Raw genomic sequence first — 22,327 nt, forward strand, 5'->3', positions numbered from 1 at the left:
TAAATGATAGGCTACTATAATTAGTTTGATAGCTGAGATCTTTTTGTTTTTTAATTAACCATAGTCAAAGCAATGATCTTTGTAAAAACAGAAAATCAGTGTTTTTCTTTCTTAAGTGTATTTAGATGATTACTTTCTATTTTATGTATTCAGTAGCCCAACATATCATAATATATGAAGGGCACCGTATGTAAGAATTATCATTTACAACCAGAATCTCATAGTAAATTAACTTTCAATGTCATCTCCCCATCTCAAACACACACGATGGACCAAGTGATGCTGTGCGATTTCTAGCTTTAACTATGGCAGCCTCACTCATTGAATGACCTTGAGCAAGATTACTATTGCGCCATCTTCTGGCTGCTGATAGGACAGACACTTCGAACGTAATTAAATACATGCAGTAGGATTTGGAGAGTTTGTATGAGTGTTAGGCTTTTTACATATATTTTTTTGATAAATTCCACACTACTGTTAAAAAGTTTGGAGTCGGTAAGATTTATATAAAAATACAGAGAAAACAGTAATATTGTGAAATATCAATATTTCTATTTTTTTGATAAAGCTGAATTGTCAACAGCCATACTCCAGTCTTCAGTGTCACATGATTCCTCAGAAATAATAATTTGATGATTTGGTGCTCAAGAAAAGTTTCTCATTATTATCAATGTTGAAAACAGATGGGCTGCTTTATATTTTTCTGGAAACTGAATAGAAAACTTGTCCTCATCATGCTTAATATCCCCGCTCAGAGAAGTGAGACATACCATGATACTCTTGTGTTTTTCTTTCTAAGCGTAGTTGTGGCCTAATGGTTAGAGACAGACTGGTAACCCGAAGGTGCTGGTTCAATTCTCAGTATACCAGCAGCAAATGACTGAGCAATGATACAGCAAAATGGCTGCCCACTGCTCTGGGTGTGTGTGTCCGGTTTGCAGTGTGTGTGTGTGTGTGTGTTCACTACTTACTACTCCTAATGTGTGTGCACTAACTTGGATGGATTAAATGCAGTGGACAAATTCTGAGTATGTGTTACCATACTTGGCCTTCATGTCACCAAAAAAAAAAAAAACAAAGATGAAAAAAAGAATAGAAAGCAAAAAAAGGCTTTTATTTGAAATAGAAATATTTTGTAACATTATAAATGTCTTTACTGTAAGTTTTTTTAATCAATTGAATGCATTCTTGCTGAATAATAGTACAAGTGCATCTCAATAAATTAGAATGTCGTGGAAAAGTTCATTTATTTCAGTAATTCAACTCAAATTGTGGAACACGTGTATTAAATAAATTCAGTGCACACAGACTGAAGTACTTTAAGTCTTTGGTTCTTTTAATTGTGATGATTTTGGCTCACATTTAACAAAAACCCACCAATTCACTATCTCAAAAAATTTGAATATTTCATAAGATCAATAAAAAAAGGAAATTTTAAACAGAAATGTCAAGCTTCTGAAAAGTATGTTCATTTCTATGCACTCAATACTTGGTTGGGCCTCCTTTTGCATGAATTACTGCATCAATGCGGCGTGGCATGGAGGCAATCAGCTTGTGGCACTGCTCAGGTGTAATGGAAGCCCAGGTTGCTCTGATAGTGGCCTTCAGGTCATCTGCATTGCTGGGTCTGGTGTCTCTCATCTTCCTCTTCACAATACCCCATAGATTCTCTATGGGGTTCGGGTCAGGCGAGTTTGCTGGCCAATCAAGCACAGTAACACCATGGTCACTGAACCAGCTTTTGGTACCTTTGGCAGTGTGGGCAGGTGCCAAGTCCTGCTGGAAAATGAAATCAGCATCTCCATAAAGCTTGTCAGCAGAAGGAAGCATGAAGTGCTCTAAAATTTCCTGGTAGATGGCTGCGTTGACTGTGGACTTCAGAAAACACAGTGGACCAAGACCAGCAGATGACATGGCAGCCCAAATCATCACTGACTGTGGAAACTTCACACTGGACTTTAAGCAACATGGTTTCTGTGCCTCTCCACTCTTCCTCCAGACTCTGGGACCTTGATTTCCAAATGAAATGCAAAATTTACTTTCATCTGAAAAGAGGACTTTGGACCACTGAGCAACAGTCCAGTTCTTTTTCTCCTTAGCCCAGGTAAGATGCTTCTGACGTTGTCTTTGGTTCAGAAGTGGCTTGGTACGTTGTAGCCCATTTCCTGAAGACGTCTGTGTGCGGTGGCTCTTGATGCACTGACTCCAGCTTCAGTCCTTCTGAAGCTGTCCTAAGTTCTTAAATCGGCTTCGCCTGACAATCTTCTCAAGCCTGCGGTCATTCTTTTCATTTGTACACCTTTTCCTACCACACTTTTTCCTTCCAGTCAACTTTCCATGAATATGCTTTGGCACAGCACTCTGCGAACAGCCAGCTCTTTCAGCACTGACCCTCTGTGGCTTACCCTCATCGTAGAGGGTCTTGATGATCGTCTTTTGGACAACTGTCAAGTCAGCAGACTTCCCCATGACTGCTGTTGGGATTACTGACCTAAACCCAGTATTTATACCCTGAGAATGGTAATTTAATAGAACTTGAAATTAAATATTCTAATAATTTGAGATATTGATTTTTTGATTTTGATGAGCAGCAAGCTGTAATCATCAAAATGAAAACAAAAAAGTCTGGAAATATTTTACTTTATGTCTAATAAATATTCTAATTTATTGAGATGCACCTGTATTAATTTATTTAATAAAAAAAACTTACTGACCTCAAATTTTTGAACGATATAGGTCTGAAGGATTTGGATGCTTGTCATTATGTTTGGGTGTCCAGTTATCTGTGAATATATTTGCTTGCATTATTATTCAGACCCCTAACCAATTCTCTCATTACCTTGAGTTACAGTGTTGGGGGTAACACATTACAAGTAACTTGAGTTACGTAATCAGATTACTTTTTTCAATTAACTAGTAAAGTAACACATTACTTTTAAATTTACAACAAAATATCTGAGTTACCTTTTCAAATAAGTAATGCAAGTTACTTAGTTTTCTCATGTATTGACTGACAGCTCTCCTGTCGCCATGTTAAGAGAAATCGGAAGTAAGTGCAGAGGCGTTGTGTGTAAACAGGTTATTGTAATTCTAGACTAAATGTGAGCATTCACTTATCTCACTTGCACAACAGATTCAGTATTTATCAAAATGAATAAAAAGAGTAAAATGCAATCTCAGAATATTGCACAAACCTGCAATAATTAAACAAATATACTTTATCTCACTTTATTAACCAATGTCCTTCAATGATCCAATTCAACCATACTAATAAACAAAAATGACTTTAGATAAACATTACATCTGTGATCAGCCTGAAGCTTATTCATTTCACTTTTGGTGTAAAAGGGCCTTTACATTTGCCAAAAATAAAACTATAAAAAATAAAACAAACAAACAAGCCCAGCCAAGGTGAGGAAAAAGTAATGTAACATATTACTTTCCATAAAAAGTAACATACATTACTTTTAAAAGTAAAAAATACATTACTTTTAAAAGTAACTTTCCTCAACACTGCTGAGTCACAGATTTTAAATTGAAATTTAGTTTTTATTTCAAACCACTGAAGACTGACAAGGCTTGAGGCAATTAGAACAAAAACATCTTATTAGTGCTGCAAAATACTGCAATAGCCATTTTTTTTTTTTCATTCAATTATGCACCAGTCAGCTGACAAAATAAATAAATCAAACTGGCCTAGACAATTAACATTTGTACAAATGTACTAGTTTTTCACTTTATGTCTTTGAATGTTTTTTAGTAGGATGCAACGTTCATCAACATTTTTATCTCTGAACCTTTATCTGATTGTGTACCCTTATTTTCCTGTACTCCTTGCTAGATTTATAGATTTGGATGAGTGCTGTATTTTTGCTGTTCTAATTTAGGAACTGTCAGCTTTGATGTCTTGTATAATGTAATATTCCAATTGTGGCCGATGTTCCCTGGCTGCTATAATCTAAAAACAAAATGGAAATTGGATATTTTCACAAAAATATCACAGCTGACTGTCAGATTTAGTAACATGTTTTGTTAAAAGCATGTCACAATTAAATATATATAAAAAAGCAACAATGTCAGATTAAGATCAGAGTTTTAACTTTTTGATCTGAGAAAAACAGTCACCAGTCTGCCCCTCATATCACTTTGTATTTAGATAAAAGGTACATCTTGATCACAACATGTTTTCCCTCATTGCAACTATGCTACTTTTATGCCTTTTTCAAACTCCAGACATGTTTTCACAGATTCAATGAGTAATGGACAGCACTACACAGAGCACATGACTAACTGGGGCACCTTTATTTCATTACCAGCTACTAAACTCTGGAGTCTTCAAAGTAACCTTTGACCTCTATCTCTCAGAGTACCTCATTTAATCAGCGCCTGGCCTGTTTGATGTGGATTCCACATCCGATAATTAAAATAACAGTGTTGGGACATACAAACACTTTTGTATACCAGAAAATCTTGTCCTAATTTATGCATTTGTTTTACTTCATCTTCATCTTTAGAATACACATATAAACAGAATATTTCCATTGTTACTTCTGTTAAGAGTATTTTCGATACAATTAATTGATGGTTCAGTGCTTTGAAATAAAAATATCACAATATGTTAGATTTATATTATATTGCTTATATATTTATATATCTTTAAAGCACTGTTTAATGTGTCTATTGTTTGTCATTGCAGTCTCATGTTGTGCCCCAGTTTTACCTTTAAATTTCCGCTTCCCTTGAACAACTTGTAAAAACATGTCTTGACAGCTATTATCAACGGTGTCTAGGTCTGTTAAACATCTTCATTCATGAGAATGTTTGATGTAGCAAGGAAAAACAAAAGTTTGAGTGATGACTGTTTGCTAAGAGCTGCCATGTTATCATTTTCTTTTCTCTGGAAAGCAGCTCTACCCTTGCTTGCCATTTAGTGTTGGTAAAAAAACAGCTGAAATGTAATTATGAAATTGATTATTGCCTAAACTTACAGTAGAAGCTTGTCTGATAAAATGAAATAATCACACTTGTGTATTACTGATTTACATAAAATTATTTCTGGAACTGCTTACTATTTTAAAGGGTTAGTTCACCCAAAAATGAAATTTCTGTCATTAAGTACTCATCCTCATGTCGTCCCAAACCTGTAAGACCTTCGTTTGTCTTCGGAAGACAAATTAAGATATTTTTGATGAAATCCGAGGGTATCTGATCCACACATAGGCAGCAACATAATGTTCATATGTTCACATAATGTTCAGCAATTCATAATGTTGATTCAACCTTAACATTATGAAGCGACGAGAATACTTTTTGTGCGCAAAAACAAAACAAAAATAACGACTTTATTCAACAACGCATGCGTGCGATGCTGACGCAGGAGCCGGCCAATACTGAACCCGTGTTCGAATGTGAAGCTCTGCAACGAAAATAGCGTAGCAGTGTGACAGGGGACAGACGAATTTGTTGAATAAAGTCGTTATTTTTGTTTTGTTTCTGTGCACAAAAAGTATTCTCGTCGCTTCACAATATTAAGGTTGAACCACTGTAGTCACGTTGACTATTTTATCGATGTCTTTAATATCTTTCTGGACCTGCAATAACGTTGCTGCCTATGTGTGGATCAGATACCCTCGGATTTCATCAAAAATATCTTAATTTGTGTTCCAAAGACAAACAAAGGTCTTACGGGTTTGGGACGACATTAGGGTGAGTACTTTCATTTTTGGGTGAACTAACCGTTTAGTACCCATTGCTGTTATTATTAGCCTATTTCATGATGTAAACAAATCAACTTTTATTAGGCTGCTGATATCTCATGTGATCATATTTTATGTACACATACACATAACAAAGAAAATATTATTATTATTTTTTTTGTTATTTAAAATGTGTACCTACCATTAAGAGTAAACATGAAAAAGAGAAAGTGGAAACCACTGAACAAAACCAGATTGACTTGTTGGTGATCATGAGAACTACAACTGCCTCACACATTAATTTGCCAATACGTCAAAGCTTCTCTAAATGACCATGTTACTACACGCCTTTGGCATTCTGGGTGTAAACCGTTGCAATCAATGTCACTCTCAGCACCTCTTTACAATCCTGTGAACGAGGGAACAGCCTGAGACTGAGTGCACTCTGAGCATGGAGCTGTTTGTAGTCCTGTTATATGCCGGTTTGGTGAATTTCGCATCGGCTGGAGTAGATGGAGAAAAGTGGACATATTCAGGCAAGTACTTTTTTTTTTTTTTTTCTCTACTTTCCCCCCCCCCACCGAGTTCCGACTAGTAGATGCACACATATCTAATAAGTATGTAAGGCAATGTAATTAGATTACGTTTAGCCTATAGTTAGTTTCACAACAGTCTAACATATAAACATTCAGCTTTAGCCTAAATAGTTTTACTGGTCTTACTGTAGCAGTTATACAAAGTCAAATTTTTATTGAACTTAGTTCTTCTAACTCATAAACAAAAAGTTTACATATAATTTACAAAAAAAAATTAAATATGCAAATAAAAGAGGATAGAAACATAAATATGGTTAAATAGTGTACAGCTCAACTGTGTAGCTGTATTTAATCATCAGTGCTTTATTGTGTATATGAGAAATCTGTCTTACTCTGCTTGAATGTCTCACTTTTTTCATACAGAAGGAGAACTGGATCAGAAGCACTGGGCAGAAAAATTTCACGAGTGTGGCGGCAACCAACAGTCACCCATTGACATACAGCGGCGCAAAGTGCGTTATAATCCGCGAATGCTGCAGCTCGAGCTGACAGGGTATGAGGACATGCGCGGTAGCTTTCTTATGAAGAACAATGGACATTCTGGTATGAATTCTTATATTAAAAATCACTTATTGGAGATTTACGCTTTTTATTTATTTATTTATTTATTTTTTTTTTTTAAATCAGTAGAGTATATATACCAACTGCAACTGTTATGTGGGTCTGTTATCTATAGCTACCTTAAGTTTTGTCGCCATCTCGTGTCAAACAGTGCCAAAAATACGTATCTATTTTGTACTAACACAGTATCTTTATAGTTTCTGTCTTTATATTGGCCTAAAACATGTTTCCTTCTAACTAGGCTACTTCATTCTATCTAATATTCACAGGTTAGGTTAGCTTTCCATGAATATAGTCCACAATCCTGTTTGTTTTTGACAGTGGAGATTCAGCTGCCACACACTATGATGATTACCAAGGGGTTTCCAGACCACTACTCTGCTGTCCAAATGCATCTGCACTGGGGAGGCTGGGACTTGGAGGCCAGTGGATCAGAGCACACAATGGACGGCATCCGCTACATGGCAGAAGTACATCATTCATTTTAGCCTTACACACGAACAGATAAAAAACATGTGGAGATGTCCTAGTTAGCAGTGGTGTATTTTAAGGCATTGTTTTCTTTAGTGACTGTAGGGCTGGGGACTTATCTATTCAAGTGCTGCTGGACATGTGCCTGAAATTTTAATATGTTGGGTTGGGTTCTATATTAGACAAATATGCAGTTATCATTGTTCTAACTTAATTAGAAATATTGTTCCTCGATTTAACTTGCTCAAGAAAGTTGAGAAACTTTAGTTTAGCAATACGGAAGGGCTTTTTCAATCTAACATGAGTTTTGAACTTCACATTACTCAATTTGCATTACGGTTTCTAACACTTTCCTCTTTGACTTGCTGTGTCACAGCTTCATGTGGTCCACTACAACTCTGAAAAATACAGTAGCTTTCAAGAGGCCAAAGATAAACCAGATGGTCTTGCAGTTTTAGCCTTTTTTTATGAGGTAAGATTGGCTGTATATAATTTTTCATCTTGTTGGAAAGTGGAATAATGTTTTTATTTTTATTTTTTTTTATTTTGGTTGCAATACTGCCATCTAATGGACATAAGGGAAAGCATACTATCCTCAAATATACAGAGAGAAAAAAAAAAAAACTAAATGAAAAATGCAAATTATTGTCTGTGCGAATCCTCTTTTAAGAGCTGGGCTGTGCACCATATGACCACGCGTTGCCTGAAGCACACAGCACGAGTAAAGTTAGACATCTGCATTTTCTGAACTAAATAGGTTAATTGATCAGGCCGCTGTGTGGTGGCACACTGCCTGACATTCTGTTCCCACAAGATTATGTGCAGCTCACAAGCTCCCACTTCCATTATATGGGGGAGGTCAATGTTTTAGTAACACAACCATAGGCATTCTAATGTGCAATATGTAGTTCAGTTGCATGTGTTTCTCTGCAATCGCTTGGGTAATAGCTTGACTTCTAATAGTGATAAATAGTGTGTTCATGAAACCTCTACATAAAGTTTTATCTGAATGTTTACACCTGAATGGCTTAAGCAGCTTCACATGTACATAGTTTAATAGCTATTAACAACATGGCACTAGTTTAATAAGTAGATAATGCATTATTTTATTGTGTGTACTACTTCGTTTTTGACACTACATTCAGTTTAAACTAATTGTAAAAGAAATTATATAAAATATATATAATATATATGTAATTTTATATATTTGTATATATAATATTAATATTAAAGTATATTTATAATATATTTATACTTATAATATTATATTTTTTGATGTATTATATTAATATAATATTTTTATATTAATATAAAAGTATATTTATATATTTGTAATATATTAATACTTTTAAAATGTTATTAAAATTATTAAAAAATAAATAAATGTAATTTTTTACATTTACATTTGCAAATTTTACACACATATATAAGACATGTTAATCCTGGAACAACATTCCTGATGCTATCCCTACCCCTAAAACTAACCCTACCCATAACTTATCCCTAAAATCAGAGAGAAATAATATGAGAAATAATATATCTTAACTTGACATTAACTATAAACTTATCTCTCAAATCTGATTGGTTGATTGGAATGTTGTTCCAGGGTCAACAAGGATGTTGATCCAGGAACATGTTTTACTTGGTGAAATGATGTGAAACATAAATATATATATATAGTCAAATATAGTGTTTTGCATGTAGCAGTATATTTGATCAATGGATACTTTGTGTTTAGGACGGGCATTTTGAGAACACGTACTACAGTGACTTTCTTGCAAACCTGGCAAACATCAAGTATGCAGGTAATGCAAAACATTTTGGATGAGCATCTCAAAAATATTTTATTCTGTGCAGCTCATGGTTGCTGCTTCTTTTTCTCTATGTTTTTCTCTCTTGCTCTTTGCAGGTCAGTCCATGAATATCACAAACTTGAACGTACGCTCCATGCTCCCAGAGAACCTCAATCACTTTTTTAGATATCAAGGCTCTCTCACCACACCACCGTGCCACGAGAGCATTCTGTGGACAGTATTTGAAACGCCCATCACCCTCTCTCACAATCAGGTGCCTCAAAAATTTCACATGAAATAGTTTTCTATCTTTTTTGCTGTTCCTTTAACTTTTAATGTGGTGACCTTCAGATCAGGAAATTGGAGAGCACATTAATGGACCATGAAAATAAGACCCTGTGGAACGACTACCGCATGGCCCAGCCTCTGAATGACAGAGTGGTGGAGTCCTCTTTCCTCCCACGCTTGGGCAAAGGAGGTTAGGGCAGAGCTTCATCCTTTCCAGCAGTTACGAAAAACTCTCTTTGTTAGGTCTGCAGTGCCTGAGCAGGTTCTCTCTCTCTCTCCTCTTTGGTTTCTTGCAGGAATTTGCCGTCAAGAGGAGATTGAGGCTAAGCTTAAAAGGATTGAGAGCCTTATTGTGTCACTGGACAAAAAAACGGTTCCAGGTATAACTTTTCATGAGAAATGTCAAGATTACAGGTAATCTTAAAGGGATAGTCCACCCCCCCCAAAAAAAACAACAAAAAAAATTCATGTCTTTTAAAACTAGTATGACATTCTTTCTTCTGTAAAACAAAAAAAGAGTGATTTTTAGCAGAATGTACAAGCTGCTCTTTTACATACAATGAAAGTCAATGATGACCAAAGCTGTATAAGCAGCGAATAATGACTTAAACTTGTGTGACTGTTTCTCACACAAATCTACCGTATGGCTAAAAAAATCTGTGTTATTTTAGTATAATTTATATGCTATTATAGTATTTATTATTCGTATTTTGAATTAGCTTTCATTTTTATATTTTCAGTTACTAAAGTTTTAGTACATTTTAAAAATTAGAGTTAAAAAAATATAATTTAAAAATTAGAGTTTTAAAAATGAGTGCTTTTGTCATTTTTATTATTTTAATATCTTCATGGAACATGATCTTTACGTAATATCCTAATAATTTTTGGCATAAAAGAAAAGTCGATCATTTTGACCCATACAATGTATTGTTGGCTATTGTTCCAAATATACCCGTGTGACTTATGACTGGTTTTGTGGTCCAGGGTCACATATTTTATCCTTTTTGGATCTTGACAGCCCCTGACCACCATCCACTTTCCTTGCATGAAAAATAGCAGTTCATATATTTATTTAAAAAAAAAAAAAACTTGTTTCATGCAAGATTGAAAATCATACAGGTTTGACACAAGAGTGAGAAGATAACATAATTTTCATTTTTGGGTGAACTGTCCCTTTAAATATAAAGTGTGTCATTCTCAATATACATTAATCATCTGTCTCTGAATAAAAATGGGCATTGACATTGATATTTGGTGTATCCTTTCCAAGGACCATCACCCACAAGTACAGGTGAGTATTTTTTGCAATGGGTGCAACTGTAGTTTTAGAACCAGTAGACATTCAAATATACCATGACAACAAATGTAACCAAGTGAGATTTAAAATCTATCAACTTACATAGTTACATTACCTTTCCTTCTCAAGGCCCGCAACCTCTATCGCCATTGGTCCTGTACTTCGCAGAAAAGAATTTGGAGACTTACGCCTTGGTGAACTTGTCCCACCCCATGAACCTCCAATCCTTCACAGCCTGCATGAACGTCCGCATCCCACCCATACAAGACCTCACTGTGCTGTCTTACTCCACTTCACGTGACAACGAGCTCATGATCACTTTGGGCTCTGAAGTAGGTCTCTGGATCGGAGATGAGTTTGTTAATTTACCATTTGAACGTCAATCCCACGACTGGACAAACTACTGCTTTACCTGGGCGTCACATACCGGAGGGGCTGAACTGTGGGTGAACGGACTGGTCGGGGATGAACGCTACATTCGGGCAGGCTACACCATTCCAGCTGGAGGAAAACTCATTCTGGGGAAGGACCAGGATGGCTTTTTGGGGATCTCTGATACCGATGCTTTTGTAGGCCATATGACCGATGTAAATGTATGGGATTATGTGCTGACTGCGGCAGAGATTGGGGGGCAAATGCTTTGTGATAATGGCAAGATGAAAGGGAATGTCCTGAACTGGGGAACCACTCAGCTCAGTTTGTATGGAGGAGTTCAGCTGCAGGCTGAGCAGGTTTGCCACTGAGTGAGAGAAAGAAAGAAAGACAGCACCACAGACTTTTTTAAACGAATGTCAATATCAGCAATATTAGCTCTGCCAACTTGAAATGTATACTCTCCCAGGGGAATAACGGCAACTTAAAATTCTGTTATCATATACTCACCCTCTAGTTGTTCCAAACCTGTATGTATTTCTTTCTTCTGCTTTTGAAGAATATGGGTAACCAAAAAGTTGATGGGCCACATTGACTTAAATAGTATGGGAAAAAATTACCATGGAAGTCAATGTGGGGCCCATCAACTGTTTGGCTACTGACATTCTTTAAAATATCTTCTCTTATGTTAGCAGAAGAAAGAAATTCATACAGGTTTGGAACAACTTTAGGGTGAGTAAATGATGACAGAATTTTCATTTTTGGGTGAACTAACCCTTTAAAGCTGAAAGATGTATTCTATACACTCTGTATTTTAGATAAAAGCATTTCAATGTATTTTTACCCAACTGAATAATGTGAATCATATCTGAAGAATTTCAATAAACAATATTTGCATTCTTAACATTGTGTTTTATTAAAACAGAATGTTTTATACACAATAAATGGTCAAATGAAATATATGTCTGAATATATTTCAAAATATATTCATATTTATTCAAAAATGCACTTACAATAACTTTGAATGTCAATGAAGAGCATGTTTCTAATTTCTGAAATAAAATTCCTGACATCTGAAAAAAAAAAAAATCTTAATGTAATATAATCTTTTATTATTATTTCTTAGAAAAGGAAAAAAGCAGTGAAGCACCTTTGCTAAAATATTTATACATAAATATTTGAAAAACATTTTCCACCAAATCAAAGTCATATGATGCAACGGACAGGCAGAAACATACAAAACTAACTTAAAACAGAAAATTATATTATAGAGAGGATTCCTTCTCTTAAAAGATCAGCTCATTTGACCTTTATGACATGCAAGATTGGTTCAGATTGTAAAATATGCAACAAAATGATTATAAAAAATTATAAATGATAAAGAATATAAACAATACTTTTTACCATAAAAATATATTTGAAAACATTTTAGTTACATATTTATACTTAATGGTTACATCACATGTCAAAATTTTGTTGAAATTGGTATAAAAGTTAAAAAAAAAAAATGAAAATCCATATTAAAATAATTTGAATACAAAGAGTACATTTCTAAGAATTTGATGAATTTTAAACCTGATTCTTAATTAAAGAAAAACATTTCTTTCTTGTACATTCTTATTTGTCATTAACACAAATACAGAGTGCAATGAAAAGGACACGTTTTTGAGTTCAAAAATCCTGGCATGGGATTGTCATATTGTCAGTGTATAAAAACAATTTCTTTCAAAGCACTGCAGACAAACGCAAAAACGTGTCCTGTGTGAATGACCCCCTACCCATTCACATAAATGTGTTTTTAATTTCCTGTGCTTTGCTTTCCTCTCCTGTCTCTTTGATCTCAAAGTCTTCACCCTCCACCCCAATATCCACCTTGTTTCTCTGAGCAAAAAGCTTGCTGGTCTCAAGAAAGGTCTTGTTTTTGGTCTCTGGGATGACCACCCAGATGTAGATAAGCGTCGCGAGACAGATGCAGGCAAAAATGATGAAGCTGTACGCACCCAGGCCTTTCTGTAGACACAAATGAGGAATTATTTTTTATCTTAGATGATCCACAATTTTCATAACTGTAATTCCATGACATAACTGAGTAAATCATTAGAAATTTCAAGTATTAATAAGTCAACAACTTGGTGCAATACTGTGAATGTTTGTTAGTGTTGCATTAGACATCTGACCTCTAGAAAAGGGAAGACCAGGCCGACTGTGAAGTTCGAAAGCCAGTGAACCGAGCCGCCCACCATGAAGGCTGGTGGTCTAGAAGACTGCCGGAACAGTTCCGTGGTTATTACAACAGGAATAGGACCTGCGAAGCGATGCAGCAAAAGTTGTCAAAACTAGATATTTAATCACAACACACTTCATCTTTCTATAGGCAGTGAGAAAAGTGATTGCTTGAAACACTGTGCTGCTTTTACAATCTGTTTTACAGCCGCTTTAAAGCACTTCTCTCACATTCACTCCTGGGTTTTAATGTAAAATCCTAGAAACTGCAGCATAAATCTATTGTCATTCCCCACCAAGGAATACAACAAGAAGAAAGGGAGGGAGTGAATTTATTGAGATGCAGCGAGCCCCCTGTGCATCTGCAATATGCCCCGACGGGATTGGCGTGAACTCACTTGGGCCAATAGCATGTCCGATGACGTAAACAATGACACAAACGATGCTGACATAGGGCATCCAGTCCAGTGTAGTCTGTGGGTGGAATGTGCAGCAGTTATTCTACCACATTTATAGCCTTGCATTTCACATAGACCCTAGAGGCAAATTTGTCAGGCCAGCACATTCACGGCTCTAAAATTAAAATCTCTGTTGGGACTGAGATTTTACAGCCATCTGTCTATAAACAAGAATTTATTACAACCATAATAGGCCACATAAGGAAACTCACTTATTCAGTTAAGGTGAACCTGATTGGTCATAATAATGAGAATATCTGAATCCTTTGCGCTTGTATTAGGGATGGACCAAAATTAAAATTCTTAAATTCTTATTCGATACAGATAAACTGTTAATTATGCTATGGACAATAAGCAATAAAAGACCTATATTAAAATATTACCATTACATTATTTAGACAATACTGTTTTAAGTTTAATTATATTTTAAATAATAATATTATTTTTATATACTATTATTTAAAAATATAATTATTTTTAAACTTATTTTAAAATAATATTATTAAAATGTCTAAATAATGTCATAATGATGTTAAAATATTACTCTGATATTATTTAGACAATAATATTTTAATTTTAACATATTAATATTAAAATATTGTCTAAATAATGTCATTATAACATTTTAATTTTAATTATATTTTAATATTAAATATTATGTCTAAATAATATCAATAATATTACATTGACATTATTTAGACAATAATATTTTAATCATAATTTTAATATTTTGTCTTAAATTCAAATTAAAATATTGTGTAAATAATGTCAGAATAATATTTTAATATTACGACATTATTTATACATAAAATGTTAATATTAAAACATAATTAAACTTAAAATATTATGTCTAAATAATGTCATAATATTTTAAAATTATTCTTTGACATTATTTACACAATATTTTAATTTTAATTATATTTTAATATTAAAATATTGTCTAAATAATGTCATAATAATAATATTAAAATATTACTCTAACATTATTTAGACAATAATATTTTTAATTTTATTTTATTTTAATATTAGCATTTTATGTCTAAATAATGTCATAATATAAGAATATTATTCTGCCATTATTTACACAATAATATTTTAATTTTAATTATATTTTAATATTAAAATATTGTCTAAATAATGTCATAATAATAATATTAAAATATTACTCTAACATTATTTAGACAATAATATTTTTAATTTAATTTTATTTTAATATTAGCATTTTATGTCTAAATAATGTCATAATATAAGAATATTATTCTGACATTATTTACACAATAATATTTTAATTTTAATTATATTTTAATATTAAAATATTATGTCTAAATAATGTCATAATAATATTAAAATATTACTCTGACATTATTTAGACAATATTTTAAGTCTAATTATAATATTAACATTTTGTCTAAATAATGTCATAATATAAAATATTATTCTGACATTATTTACACAATAATACTTTAATTTTAATTTTATTAATATTATATTTTAATATTAAAATATTACGTCTAAATAATGTCAGAGTAATATTTTAATATTATTATGATATTATTTAGACAATATTTTAATATTTTAAGTGTAATTATATTTTAATATTAAAATTGTATGTCTAAATATTGTCATAATAATATTAAAATATTACTCACATTATTTAGACAATAATATTTTAATTTTAACTATATTTTAATATTAAAATGTTCTGTCAAAATACACTATCATTTTGTCTAAATAAATGAAAAAACTAAAATCAATCATTTTAAACACTACAAGTGAATTTAGGCATCACAACATTATAATGTACAGTATGAAAATAGATATTCATTTTGATATTTGCTAAAGATTGCATTTACAGTATTATTATATTATTAATGTTTTTAAAGATTAACTTTAATCTAAATGTAAAATCAGGGCAAACACAAAGAGCATACACAATTAAATATATAATAATCAGCAGATAAATATCCAATTTAGTTTTAAAAAAAAGTCTAATACTGGCCGATAAATCATGCATCTCTAAGTTGTATTGGAATAAGTACAGCATTGTTATACCTGGAAGTAGAGCGCTACGGTCAGAAGAACACAGGCTGAACAGCAAATACCAAAGCCTATCAGTAGCAACAACCTTCTGCCAGATTTCTCCACTATGAACACCTACAGAAGCAGAAAATCATATAATTTACACTCATGTTTCTGTGAAGAGCATTAATGAGCTCAAAACAAAACAAAGTGACTTACAGCTGCTATTGTCATGACGACATTAACCGCTCCTGTTCCGACTGTCACATACTGAACGTGCTCATCCTTCACTCCTGCAGAGCTATAGATGCTGTCAGCATAGTAATAAATCTGAAGATGGGGTTAAAGTTAGGATTTAGTTAAGCAAAACTTATTTGAAATATAAGCTTTCTGAAGTGAAATGTGTTGAAAATGAGCTGTGTGCTCTTTCAAATTGGTGCTTACGGCATTGACTCCTGACAGTTGTTGGCCCATGTTCATGAAGATTACAGACAGCAGCTGCCAGCGCAGTGAGCGGAAGGTGAAGAGGTTGAGCAGAGAGAGTCGACCTTCTGCTCGCTCTGACTGATCCTCAACACGCATCTCACTCAGCTCCTCATCCACATCCTCCCAGCCCCGCAGCTGCTGCAGGCCTAAAACACAGCACAACATATCGGAGTGTTTAATTTAGGCAATATCACACAAGCAATAGTTGAAAATAGTATGTGAATATTGAAGATCAACACTGGTGTGTTGATATTCAGACCAACAGCATGGTTGCTAGTGAGATATTGCTTTTAATACAGTTCAGTGAACAAGAGGTTAATATTGAGTAACTTACATTTCAGAAACAATATTGTCAGTTATGTGGTCCATATTTGCTCTGACAACAAAAATCCAAACTAATCCGAAGCAGAATGAACCACTCTGAGTTAAACAATTAGTCTTGAGTTCCTTATTGAATCAGTGTTTTTGAACGTATCGGTTAAATGAAAGTGAATGATAATGATGCACTCATAAAGAGATTCACTTGCTTAGCTCCTAAATGAATCATAGTTTTTGAACGAATCAGTTGAATAAATGTGAATGATTCAATGATGCACTCATAAAGCCAGTCAACTGTTTAGTTCCTAAATGAATCAGTGTTTTTGAACGAATCAGTTGAACGAATGTGAATGATAACGATGCACTCACAAAGCCAGTCACTTGTTTCATTCCCTCAGTGATTCAGTGTTTTTAAACGAATCTGTTGAATGAATGTGAATGATTAATTGATTACCTGTCACTTCATAACATCAAGGTTGAATCACTGTAGTCACATGGACTATTTTAATGATGTCTTTACTACCTTTCTGGAAATTGTTATCTATAGTGAGGTCAGAAAGCTCTCTGATTTCATCAAAAAAAAAAAATTAATTTGTGTTCCAAAGATGAACAAAGGTCTTACAGGTTTGGAACGACGGTGAATGTCATTTTTGGGTGAACTAACCCTTTAAGAAAATTATATTTGCAGGGTACACAAGACCTTAAGGTGCTTACAAAGAACCTTTGTTTGGAAAAAAAAAAAGTGCTGAAATGTGTCCAAATGTTGTAAATTCATAACATAAGAAATAAAATTGATAAAGCCAGCCCGACTCCACCATAAAACCTCTGTAATCTCGATGAGTTCATTGTTGGTGCACATCCAGCTGTGAACCTCACATTTTCTTTGTGTGCTCTGACATAGACCAAAATAACTCCTTCTGTACCTTTCCTGGCAGATTTTTCATCCCCCTTCTGTATGAGCAAGTAGCGTGGGCTCTCGGGAAGGAAAGGCAGAAGCAGCAGCTCAATGGCAGCTGGAATCCCTGTGAGACCCAACATGATGGGCCAGCCTAAAGAGAGAACATTACACATCACCATGAGCAGCAGGGGCAACTGCACTCAGCGTTTCCAACTGCACTCAGAAGCTCCTTTAAAACAGCACAGCGATAGTAGCAATATTTCTAACATCCCATGCACTGTGCATTACCTTCTTTATTTCCTAGGATATTGCGAATGCCGAACACTTGGGCGACAAGGATGCCAACGGTGATGAAGAGCTGTGGCACTATCCCAACGGCCCCCCTGTAATTCTTGGGAGCAATCTCTCCCAAATACATGGGCACCACATTGGAGGACAGGCCTAGAGAACACAGTCACATACTGTCATACTTAAGCATTCAGCACAGCTGATCCATACTGACGGGTGGAATATTCTACTGACCTGCACAGATGCCCACTATAAAGCGTGCGACAATGATGATCTCAAATGTCCCTGCCACTTCACTCACACCCATCATTACAGCAGGAACTATAGAGAAGATGTTGTTGAACAGGAGTGTGCCTTTTCTGTAAGCAAATGACCTCAAGTTAGACTGAATGATGATTGGAATTCTGTGCAATGTACTGGCAAAAACAACTACTTTTTTTTCTTTCGTTTTTTATAATGCTATACAATTCAAAGGAAATTACCTTCCGAATTTGTTCACCAATGGGCCTACCATAAGAGATCCAAAAAACCCACCCAGTGGGTACAAAGACACAGTAAGGGACCACAGGAGGGTCAGGAGACCGTCTGACATTGGACCATAACGGTTCACATATACTTGGGTGTAGAACTGCCGCATCTCCTTTTATCAGAATATCAGAGTAAAGTTCATCAGAGGTGAATGTTCAAATATGCAATAACTATAATATAATATAATATAATATAATATAATATATATTTTATAAAACGGTTAGTTCCTGTCCGTGATTCTGATTGGTCAATAGCTGTGTTTTATTCACGATAAAACACGGCTATGACCGCTTTACCCAACGGTTCTGTGTATCACTACACAACACCCTTTGCAACCACTCTGAGCAACGTAAAGTGTTTGTTCTCAATATTGTTCATTGAAGCTTACTGTATTATGTAGAAGAGTACTGTGAGAAAGAGATCGACTGAGCGAGTTCAGATTTAGCATTTTCCTTCAGGTCAGTACTATGTTCATAATAAAAAAAATCTGTTTAAATGTCCGATGTATTATCTTGTCCTTTTAACATTTAAGGGGTTTTCCCGTGACTGACAGCGCTAGTCAAAGCATTTGTTCCGTGTTCACAACAATTCAGTCTTTTCAATGTAAAAGTCTTCGCTACTGACTGACACACTCATAAAGACAGTCTTTGCCGCCATTTAATGGCATAATAATGTAACTTCTGTTGCTGTTCATGGTCAGGGACAATTTTTTTTTTCCAGCAGAAGGAAGGCTTTTAGTGATTTTACTTCATAGTTGCATTGATACATATATTTTTTGGCTTATTTGTATAAATATTTGTATTGTGTGGTAACCGTTTTATAAAAGCAATAAGGTACTCGAGGCTAGTGCTGTATCGTGAATAAGTCACGGCTGAAAGGCGCTGTTAGGCAACGATGTGAAGCGTCAGCCTCGAGTACCTTATTGCTTACATAATAGTATAGTATAGTATAGTATAGTATAGTATAGTATAAAGTCAGTACCGGGGCAGGTGAGTTGATCACAGCCACATTGTATCCATACTGAAAAGACGAACCAAACCCGGCGATCAAAGAAGCTGCAGCCAGGATCAGCGTCATCTTCTGCAAATTTGCATGAATTTTAAAAATATGTAAATGCTACTAAAATTCTAGCTTAAACATTTAAAGTCATATGGAAGCTGCGGCAGTATTTTGGAAGAGACAAAAAATACTGTTGTTGTCTGTCTGTTAGCTATTCAAAAGGGAAGTATCAAAATGTAAAATAAGTGCTTTAATTTTATTTGTTGCAGAAATATAATATAGTAAAAAGTACTCACTCCCTTCCTCTCATGTCTCTCCATGTTGATCTCTTCCTTCATGCTTCAAATCTTCAGTATGGTTAGAAAGAACACCAGCGAAAAGAAATCATGCTGTATATTGTACTTTGGACATTGGAGCCAACCCTGAAAACCAAGGTTAAAGTTGTTTGGTATTAAAAAAACAGATATAAAGAGATAAAAGTAAGCTACCTACCTATCTGCACCTATAAAGGGAACCACATGACATTAATTGTCAATTGTTGGGGTGCTAGTACTGTATATGTGAAATGTACACTAGACTCCAAATAAAGCATTCTAATATAATACTTTAATATGAAAGTAATGCAAGCAGATTTCGAGTTTCAACATAAAATTAACATAGTGAAGACCTCTCCATTGGTTTCTGTGCCATTTATTATGTAATTTAGACCTCATATCGACTAACCCTTGTGTATTTAATGTTCTGGAATGTTTATATGTGCATGCACACTATGATACTAGAGCCTAGAGTCTACTCTAGAAGTAGTTTAAGCATATCCTGCAGCAAACATTGAGCAGGAGAATGTACACACTAATGCACGTGGTCAAATAAAGTTTCTGCTCCTCATGTGTATTTTTGGTTTCTTCAAGGCTACAATATTTAAAAGGTAATGCTGACAGGGAAACATTTGCACCCCTTATAGGTGAAAAGTGTTAATGCAAGTGTACATGACAAGTAGTTTTTGTCTTTACCTAAAATATATAACTCGCACTTTGCCATGTAAAATAAAAACAGGTAAATTATGATTTTTATATTTAACATGAATAATGACAGATTCTCAGACATAAAGAAGAAAATCCTTTGAAGATTAATAAAAAATGAATAAGCTGTTTTCAGGTCTCACTGCTGTCTGCCCTCTAAGAGACCTCCATACTCAATTCAGGACTTCACGCACAACCTGCAAGTTAGCATATTTTAATTAAGACCCTATTTATAATTACAATCTCTGGTTTACACCTGAGTTACGAAAATAATGGTAAATCTCAGCTGTGCTTAAAAATGGATCCCTTGACTTATCAGAACAAATGCTGGAGTAAGTAATTGAATAATTACTCAATGTCAGGTGCTAAAGAAAAAACATTATAGTCATGAATAAAAGGATTACCATAACACTTTGAAAAGGAATATTCATATATAATTCTCTCAGCCCCACCATGGCTGAGTTAATAAAATAAGTTGGGAAAAGAAGAAGAAGAAGAAGAAGAAGAAGAAGAAAGAAAATATGCTGAATTCTATGTGCTAAATGAATTTGGTGTATTCACCATTATCAGCATAACCAGAAGTCCAATCTCTAAATTTCCTTACCAGCAAAAGGTCCAGACAATCACAACTTACACTATTTTAGGAGACAATATCTTCTATGGCTATGCAATTAAATAAAAAATGTGCAATTCAGGAGTATTTAGTGTACATTTTCAGGTTGGTAGCAATAGTATAAAATAAAAAATCAGAAATACAGTAGGTGAAATAGATTAAATAAACTAAGTCAAATAAAAAACTACCAAGACATTTTTGCCCTATAATATACAGTGTAAAATTGAAACTAACTGGTGACCTCTGATTCCCAGACTGTTGTTTTCCACTAAATGTCAACAGATGCTAAGCTTTTATTATTTTGATTTATTATTTTGTGACATTTTACTCCTACAGGGATAACTTTAGTCTGACAGATGTTGGGTGATTGGCTGCAAAAGCACCCCATTGGCTACAAAAAGCATACCAAATAAGTTATTTTCAATTTCCCGAACTTATGTGTACATGTGTACAGTGTTGCTATAGGCTACTATACATGCTAAAAATAACACACTGGATTTGCCATGCACGTGCTTTCGTGTACAGTCTTTACCTGTATGGAGTTGTTCAAGCTGCACATTCAGTGTTGATCTGAAAGAATTTCTTCTTTGCCTGAAGAATTTTGTTTTCTTTTTTTGTTGTTGTTTTTTGTGGATTTTAACTAAATGTTCCACTTTATCCAGCGCTCTTTTTGTTCTGTGCCTTAAGTACCCCTCCAAACGATTCAGTGCTTGAGTATACAGGCTGAATGGAAATTTAAAAGTAGCCTAGCCTCGCTACTTATAGTCACTCTCCAAAACTGTTTGGCACTGAAGATAAATGTTCCAGGGACATGATCCAGGCAATAGATCAAGTGACATGCTCCAGGCACATGATAGAGGGACATAATGCAGGGACATGGTCAAGGGACATGACAAGAAAGACATGAGCAAGTAACATGATTCAGAGTTTTTCCTGAAGGGCGGCCAGCTTGATAATAGAGCAGCTATAAAAAAATAAAATAAAAACTTAGATAAATTATAGATAAAGGCAAACGTCAAATTAATAATTGACTTCTGGCGCCCATTATGTAGTTAAAATGCGATTACCTTGCAAAACGCAGGTCACAATAGCTTACGTAAAACAATTAATGTTTTTGTTAAACATTTGCAGCTTTTTTTAAGATGACTTCATCTCCTGGCTGGAATAGCCTACTGAGACTACATTTTAACATAAATAATAATAATAATAATAATGAAATGATTATTTTACTTCCCAAACGAGTAACGAGTACAACCAATCAGATCTATTCCTAAAAATGTATTTCATTAGATACAGAGGCACTTTCGAGAAAAAGCAGCGTCCCCAAACACTTTGATCAGTGTCACACGGACAGCAGGGGTCTCTGTCTGACCAGTATCTGCTCCCTCCTGCAGTGCAGCACTG

General features: G+C 34.4%; 2 protein-coding genes across 5 annotated transcripts; one reads left to right on the forward strand and one right to left on the reverse strand.

Moving 5' to 3' along the window:
- The first annotated feature begins 6,014 nt into the window (after positions 1-6,014).
- Positions 6,015-11,978, forward strand: ca6 (carbonic anhydrase VI). 3 transcript variants are annotated; one of them, XM_051880473.1, is made up of 10 exons: positions 6,015-6,232; positions 6,656-6,835; positions 7,175-7,323; positions 7,701-7,796; positions 9,063-9,129; positions 9,234-9,391; positions 9,469-9,595; positions 9,702-9,785; positions 10,676-10,696; positions 10,832-11,978. In XM_051880473.1, the coding sequence occupies exons 1-10, from the start codon at positions 6,148-6,150 to the stop codon at positions 11,443-11,445; spliced, it is 1,581 nt and encodes a 526-aa protein (XP_051736433.1). In that variant the 5' UTR covers positions 6,015-6,147; the 3' UTR covers positions 11,446-11,978. The 3 variants fall into 3 exon arrangements, with proteins under 3 accessions (XP_051736433.1, XP_051736434.1, XP_051736435.1); XM_051880474.1 differs by lacking the exon at positions 10,676-10,696; XM_051880475.1 differs by having other exon boundaries at positions 10,676-11,073.
- A 187-nt stretch (positions 11,979-12,165) lies between these two features.
- On the reverse strand, positions 12,166-21,622 carry LOC127505125 (solute carrier family 2, facilitated glucose transporter member 5-like). Of its 2 annotated transcripts, none has more exons than XM_051880471.1 (13): positions 21,456-21,622; positions 19,588-19,713; positions 19,274-19,372; positions 18,247-18,404; positions 17,999-18,123; positions 17,765-17,917; positions 17,502-17,627; positions 16,219-16,406; positions 15,994-16,104; positions 15,808-15,909; positions 13,696-13,771; positions 13,252-13,379; positions 12,166-13,080 (listed from the first exon to the last, which is right to left on the reverse strand). In XM_051880471.1, exons 2-13 carry the CDS (start codon positions 19,627-19,629, stop codon positions 12,769-12,771), a joined length of 1,620 nt encoding a protein of 539 aa, XP_051736431.1. In that variant the 5' UTR covers positions 19,630-19,713; positions 21,456-21,622; the 3' UTR covers positions 12,166-12,768. The 2 variants fall into 2 exon arrangements, with proteins under 2 accessions (XP_051736431.1, XP_051736432.1); XM_051880472.1 differs by having other exon boundaries at positions 12,166-13,084; positions 21,456-21,618.
- Positions 21,623-22,327: the final 705 nt, after the last annotated feature.

The sequence above is a fragment of the Ctenopharyngodon idella genome, chromosome 22, assembly GCF_019924925.1.
Source record: "Ctenopharyngodon idella isolate HZGC_01 chromosome 22, HZGC01, whole genome shotgun sequence".
Taxonomy (NCBI): Eukaryota; Metazoa; Chordata; class Actinopteri; order Cypriniformes; family Xenocyprididae; genus Ctenopharyngodon; species Ctenopharyngodon idella.